The sequence below is a fragment of the Conger conger genome, chromosome 11, assembly GCF_963514075.1.
Source record: "Conger conger chromosome 11, fConCon1.1, whole genome shotgun sequence".
NCBI classification, from domain to species: Eukaryota; Metazoa; Chordata; class Actinopteri; order Anguilliformes; family Congridae; genus Conger; species Conger conger.
In genome coordinates, this window is record NC_083770.1 from 19,762,474 (window position 1) to 19,769,973 (window position 7,500).

The window sequence follows — 7,500 nt, forward strand, 5'->3', positions numbered from 1 at the left end:
TGTGTGTGGGGCGGAGGAGTATGTGTGTGTGTGGGGCGGAGGGGTATCTCTGTGTGTGTGTGTGTGTGTGTGTGTGTATGTGGGGCGGAGGGGTGTGTGTGTGGGGGGCAGGGGTATGTGTGTGTGTACAGTTGTTGCTACCTTTCCTGACAGTGTCTCAGTGCTGGCTAGTCGGGGAGAATTCCAGTTCCAGGCTGCTGGTTTTGCCCGTCTCACCTCTTGCCTGGTGACGTTGTTTTTCAGTGTTGGCCAGGATATTGGATTTCCGGACAGGCAGAGGCTGATGGTTAATGTTTTCACCGCACCAGTTCAAGGTACTCTTTGTTTTTGTGACGAGCTGTTGCTTTGACGGTCTCCAGGGCTGGAGTTCGGTGAGCAGTCCTCACCCCCCCCTCTGATGGATGGGGAACAGCGTGTGATCTTCCATCGCCGTTCCGGGACACGGTGTCTGATCCATGGGCCCCGCTACGCTTTCCGAAAGCAGTCCGGCATCATTCCGAGCCCTTTAAACCAGCCGCCCCCCTCCCCCCCGTTCCCCGGAGTGAAGGTCCATTGGGAGTGGGACTCAGAGCCGCTCTCCTGTTCTCTGTTCAGGCAGAAATAGCCCCCAGGCTCTTATTGGCTGGCCGGGGCTGGCTGATTGGTTGAACCATAGAGGCACTAGCACAAGGGGCAGTGGGCCCAGGCATGCCAATCACAGAGAGGCTCCGCCCCTTGCCTCTGAGGCACAATGACCTCATTATGCATCAGTGTATGTGTGTGTGTGTGCGCGCGTGTGCGTGTGTGTCTGTACATGTGTGTGCGTGTGTGTGCGTGCGTGCGGGTGTGTGTGTGTGTGTGTGTGTGTTCAGTGCTGACTCTCTCTCTCTCTCTCTCTCTCTCTCTCTCTCTCTCTCTCTCTCTCCCCCTCTCTCTCTCTCTCTCTCTCTCTCTCTCTCTCTCTCTCTCTCTCTCTCTCTCTCTCTCTCAGGGCTCTCTCCATGGATATAGACACAGACTATGAGCGGCCGAACGTAGAGACCATAAAGTGTGTGGTGGTCGGGGACAACGCGGTGGGGAAGACCCGTCTGATCTGCGCCCGCGCCTGCAACGCCACGCTCACTCAGTACCAGCTCCTCGCCACGCATGTGCCAACCGTGTGGGCCATCGACCAGTACCGCGTGTGCCAGGAGGTATGGTACATGTGTGTGTGTGTGTGTGTGTGATGTGACCAGTACCGCGTGTGCCAGGAGGTATGGTACACGTGTGTGTGTGTGTGTGTGTGGGGTGTGACCAGTACCGCGTGTGCCAGGAGGTATGGTACACGTGTGTGTGTGTGTGTGTGTGTGTGTGTGTGTGGTGTGACCATTACCGCGTATGGTACACGTGTGTGTGTGTGTTGTATGTACCCGCATGCTACACACATACTACACGCACACTCTGTACACGCAGACACACAATACATAGACACGCAACATAAACTATACATACACTCTATACAGACTATACACACACATTTCACTCAGTCTACACACACTATACACACACGCTATCCACATGCAACATATAGCATACACACATTACAGACACACACGCACACATTGCATAATTTTTCCACGAACACAGAATAAGCACATAGCACGCATACATTACAAGCTGCACACATATCCACACCTTGCCGGGTGACGTGAGCGCTGTGTGTGTGTGCAGGTGCTGGAGAGGTCGCGGGATGTGGTGGACGAGGTCAGCGTCTCCCTGCGCCTGTGGGACACGTTCGGAGATCATCACAAAGACCGCCGCTTTGCATACGGCAGGTCGGTACAACACACACGCATGCACACACGCAAGCACACGCGCACACACACTCACACACACACACACACACTCACACACGCGCACACACACGCGCACACACACACACACACACACACACACACGCACTCACACACAGAGCATTGTTAATCTGTCAGAGGGCCCCAGTGCTCAGCAATGCTGGCATGTTGAGCCAGGGCTTTATTAGTGACCTCATGGTTCCTCTGGCTCTGTCCTGACCTCCTGATGAGAGTTCCAGCTCCCTCCGACTGCTGATTCTGCACTTGGCTCTGAGTTCTGGCTCCAGTTGTTACCCAGTTAGACGCAGAGGCCAGGGCTGGAGATGGGGGGTTTGGTAAGAGGATTGACACCGTTTTGCGTCTGACAGAAATGGGGAAACGGCAGGGGCCGTCCCCTCTAAGCAGGTTTATGATGTTGCTCTAAGCCACAGCGCATACCTCCGGTGCTGCGTCACCTTTACTGTGAATTCACACACACACACACACACACACACTCACACACACATACACACACACACACACACACACACACACACACACACACACTCACGCACACACACACACACGCTCACGCACACGCACACGCACACACACAGACTCACACTCACACACGCATGCACACACGCACTCACGCACACACGCACGCACACACACACACACACTCACACACACACTCACACACTCGACGCACACACACACATAAACGGGTACACAGTGGGTTGATCACACTTCACCACAATGTCCACTGCACAATGTCCACTGCCCTGATCCTCAGTAAGCTGTACTCCATAATCCCCCTACACACACACACACACACCCTCAGTCGGTACCCTTTTAGAAAGGCTTAGTAGCCCCTCGGTGATGAAATAATGCTCAGTCATGCCATGCTGTGAATATGCGTAACCGTGTCCATGTGACCCAGTCAGGGTTCAGAGGTCAGGGGTCAGGTGGGCGTCCTCCCTAAAAGCAGCTCATACCAACCAGCGGCACATTCGCGCACTCGACTACAGTTCCCTCAAAGTGCCACAGCGTCCCCATAATAACCGCCGTTCTGTTGCCACGGAGACGTCCGTATCGATTCCCCCCGTAACACGAGGAATTGTTTCAGGTTGCCCTGAGTTGCAGTCTGGTGCCAGCTGACATCAGCGTCACCGCACTAGAGCCACTCGGATTTGAACCAGCAGTCCCCGACCCCAGCTGCCTCAATCTCTCTGCCAAGGAGGGCTGTGGGTAGAAGGTCTCCATTTCAACCAATTAATGCTGCCTCAATTGATTTCAATTATTCACTCACCATATGCATGCAACTGCATTAACGCACAGAATATAAGTAACACAAATGGCACATTTCACTTTATATACAAACCTACAGCCCTAATTCAGCAAATAATTGCACTAATTATGTACTCCAGGTCTGAGGCTGGCACAGTTTGGGACCACTGCCCTAGCCTGTTAGATCCATTTCCAGTCGCCATTTTGACGGAAGCGCATGTGACGCACGGTCACTTATTAAACAGTGTCCCTGTTGAACCGCAACACTGTTATGCTCACACCTCTCAGTTTAGCCTTGCACAATCTGCCTGCCCACCAAAACACTGATAGCGCTCACTCAATCTGCTCTTATCAACCTAATGGCATTTACTTAGCTATCAGATTTCCAATAAATGATGTCTGGGACGAAGGTGTCAAAAACAAGAAACTGATGGAGCAAATAAAGCAAACGGGCAAATGAGGAAAATATATAATAATTAGCAAAAGTAAAATTGTTGAATTCATAAGAGTAAAGCAAATAAGTTGGCAGGGGGTAATGTTATGTCAATGCATATGCTTAGAACAACCCTGTTCTTGGAGATAATAAATATATAAAATAATATAAATAATCTGCCATCCTTTAGGTTTTCACTCCAACCCTAACAAAGCATTTCTCATTCAACAGCTAGAGTAGGGCTGCCCAACCCTGTTCCTGGAGACCTACCATCCTGTAGGTCTTCACTCCAACCTAACAAAGCACACCTCATTCAACAGCTAGGGATCTTGTTGCTGCTATTTAGGAGAACCAGGAGTGCCAAATTCAGTTGAAATGGACAGTAAAAGGACAGTAGACCTCTAGGAACAGGGTCGGGAACCTCTGGCTCAGAAAATAACATTCGGGATGGGAGGGAGTGGGCAGTGGGGGTTTTGGAAAGTTTAGAAAGACCGTGCTTCTCTCATTAACTTGACCTGCAGTAACACTGGAGAGGCCGGACCTGTTTCTTTACGATCGTTCCAAGATTGTGTGCTGTACAGTCAATTAGTCAGGAGTTTGATCCCAGCCATGCTCTACATGGCTTAAGAGCAGAAAACACGAGCCAAGACATTACGTAACACCTAGGACTTGACCTTCGCAGTCTGCGTTTGCACACAGTGCTACAATGTTACAGATGTTTGTTGTTTATTTAGAAACATGCAGACTTTGCCCCCCCCCCCTAGCTGTTGCGCATGTGCTGACACACACACATAAACACAGAAACATGTGCGCGCACACACACACACACACACACACACGCGCTGTAATGTGTATTAAAACGTTGCCTCAGCCGCGGTAATGAGCTCCTGACAATGTCCTAATGTGTGTTCTCGGTCGCGCACGGGCTAGTCTGAACGAACAGGAGCGTGACATAATCCCCCGCTGACCGCGTGCGGAGGCCTCCCAGCAGGCGGCGCGTGCGTGTGCGTGCGTGCGTGTCCGTCTGCACACGCGTGTGCGTGCCCGTACGTGCGGGCTGCGGCGGTATGCGCTGTATGTGCGAGCCGTTGCTTGCGCTATGTACTCGGCGCTATTAATAGCCCTCCCCTGTGGCCCGGCAGTCAGCTGCCTCTCAGTTTACATAACTGCAGGGCTCCGTAAACCCGCCGTCTGCTGCAGCCACCGCGGCCCCCGGCCGCCCACACCGCACGGTGTCCGATGTCCCCGCCCCGTCCTGTCCCACAATGCTTTTGGCCATTCTCACATACATCTTCTTCAGTTTCTGGCTAGAAATAGACCTGGCTCCATTTCAGTTTTTCCACCGCCGGTGGGCGGAGCCCGTCGGTGAATGCTCACTGCTTTGGTCCAGTCGTGTTGTTACGTGGCATTTAGCACGGAAGGTCCTGCTGGAAGGTGCTGAAGAGGCTTTTGATTGGTCTGTTAGGGTCAGGGGTTGAGAGTGTATATTGTGGCCCTGCCCACTGTTCATGACACTTCACCTGGCCAACCTGAGTTCTGTGTTAAATTGTGTTAATAGGAGCCTCTCCCTCTCACCCGCTCACCCTTTCTCGCTCTCCCTCTCTCCCTCTCTCTCTCTCTCTCTCTTTCTCCCTCTCCACAGATCTGACGTGGTGGTTCTCTGCTTCTCCCTGGCCAACCCTAACTCCTTGCGACACGTGCTCACCATGTGGTTTCCCGAGATCAAACACTTCTGCCCCCGCACTCCCATAATCCTCGTGGGCTGCCAGCTGGACCTGCGCTACGCCGACCTGGAGGCTGTCAACCGAGCCCGCCGTCCCCTGGCCAAGTACGATAGCGATTATTCCTTTACTATCCGTAGGAATCGATTTTATGTTCGAATTATGCCCATTTTCCACCGCAGTCTGCATACTCATCTCTTCACACTGTACCTCGACTCGGGAGTCCACTAAATTGTTGTCACTTGTTTTTTCACCTGCCTCTATCTTTAGCCTCATGTTGTATTTTGTACTTTCCTCGAGGACTTTTGAATTTGTATTCGTCTTTCCTGACCTTATTACTTACAGACTTGGCCTATCTGCCTTGTGTACCAGACTTATGTTCAGGGCTTTACTAACGATCCTCTCTGAATTGTACCTTATCCAACCTGCTCTGTAGTTTGTTCTATGACCTTGGTATGTCGCTTTGGATAAAAGCTTCTGCTAAATAAAATGTAGTGTTTTGTGGGGCAGTTTAAAAAAAGAAATAAATCATTGAAATACACACGGACGGTAGATCTCCAGGAGGAGGGTTGGGCAGCCCTGCCCTGGAACATGAGCATACGAGAGCTCAGCTATCGCAGCTCCACGGAGCCTCACTGATTTGGTGCAGAGCGCACCTATTTGCCCAAACCTCACCTCAGACACTGCTGACCCCCTCTCCCTCCCCCTCTGCTGCACACAGGCCCATCAAACCCACAGACATCCTCCCGCCGGAGCGCGGTCACGAGGTGGCCAAGGAGCTGGGCGTGCCGTACTACGAGACCAGCATCGTGGCGCAGTTCGGCGTGAAGGACGTCTTCGACAACGCCATCCGAGCCGCGCTCATCTCCCGCCGGCACCTGCAGTTCTGGAAGTCCCACCTGAAGAAGGTGCAGAGGCCCCTCCTGCAGGCCCCCTTCCTGCCCCCGCGCCCGCCCCGGCCCGTGGTGGGCATCCCGGACCCCCCCGCCATCGACGGCGAAGGGCCCGACTCGCTCTTCTGCCTGCCGCTCTGCGCCGACGTCCTGTTCCTCCTGCGGGGCGGCGATGCCCGCGTCTTCGCCCACAAGGTCTACCTCGCCACGTCCTGCTCCAAGTTCTACGACCTGTTCGCCATGGACCTGGGGGGGCAGGCGGGCTGGGAGGAGGGGGAGGGGGGGTCCGCGGACGATTCGGGGGCGGTCAGCGAGGAGGAGGAGCAGAGCCGGAGGGAGGCCAAGGAGCAGGCGGGGCGCACCAAGAGCCTGGACATCGATAAGGACGTGGAGGGCCGGCCGCGGGGCCTCAGGCAGCCTCTCCTGCCCGAGCAGGGCTCCCTTAGGACTTCCCGGAGCGCTAACGCCCTTCCCGCCATCGGCCACTGCTCCGGGGGGCCCTTGTGGGCCGGACGGGCCCTGGCGGGGTGGGGCCGGGGCTTCCTCAGCGTTTGCCTGGAGCATGTGGAGGACCCCATGACCGGGCGGCCCAGGCTAATGACTGTGGTGTCCATGGACTGCCTGATCCAAAAAGAGCCCTTCCAGGTCAGCAGCTCGGATGTGTGCTGTAATTCCAGTGCTACTGGCATGAAAAATAAAAAATTATTATTATGTGTTATTTAGCTGACACTTTTATACAAAGCGACTTGTACTTGATTTGTGTATGTTGACTAAGCAGGGGACAATCCGCCCTGGAGCAAGGCTGGGTATAGGGCCTTGAATCGCAAAAATGAATCTCTGTCACAAAGACGTTTCTCAAGAGTGCTGTCAGAGTAAATTAGGGGCGGGGTTCACAGATTAAGCTTACTCCTAGACTAAATTTAGCTTTGTATTTAATTGAATTTAACATGAATTTAATGTATTTTTTTTATATCTTTTTTTATTTTTCAAATCTGAATGTAATGTGCCTGCCCTGTCTCCTGTCTCCACACCACTAGGCGGTGCTGCAGTACCTGTACACGGGCAGTTTGGACGAGGGCCGGGGCGACTTGATGCAGGTGGCCACCATCGCGGAGCTCCTGGAGGTCTTCGACCTGCGCATGATGGTGGCTAACGTGCTAAACCGCGAGAGCTTCATGAACCAGGAGATCACCAAGGCCTTCCACGTGCGGCGAGCCAATCGCACCAGGGAGTGCCTGAACACGGGCATGTTTGCTGGTGCGGCCCTGTCTGTCTGTCTGTCATTCCCACCGGCTCCACACACCACACCTGGGTCAAATGCTCTTTTTGAGTTTGTGTGCTTGATTGATCTTGGCCGGTGCAATTGAGCCAAC

General features: G+C 53.5%; 1 protein-coding gene across 4 annotated transcripts in view; it reads left to right on the plus strand.

The window, feature by feature from the left end:
* rhobtb4 (Rho related BTB domain containing 4) overlaps positions 1 to 7,500 on the plus strand; it is a 49,814-nt gene that overhangs the window by 29,388 nt on the left and 12,926 nt on the right. For 2 of the 4 annotated variants that reach the window (XM_061261505.1, XM_061261503.1), the window contains exons 2-6: positions 971 to 1,172; positions 1,690 to 1,793; positions 5,156 to 5,341; positions 5,956 to 6,772; positions 7,165 to 7,384. In XM_061261505.1, coding sequence (XP_061117489.1) covers positions 981 to 1,172; positions 1,690 to 1,793; positions 5,156 to 5,341; positions 5,956 to 6,772; positions 7,165 to 7,384 — 1,519 coding nt within the window. In that variant the 5' untranslated portion in view covers positions 971 to 980. Of the gene's footprint in view, positions 1 to 243; positions 315 to 970; positions 1,173 to 1,276; positions 1,295 to 1,689; positions 1,794 to 5,155; positions 5,342 to 5,955; positions 6,773 to 7,164; positions 7,385 to 7,500 lie in introns of those variants that run through there. The other 2 variants (XM_061261504.1, XM_061261506.1) reach the window with 2 other exon arrangements.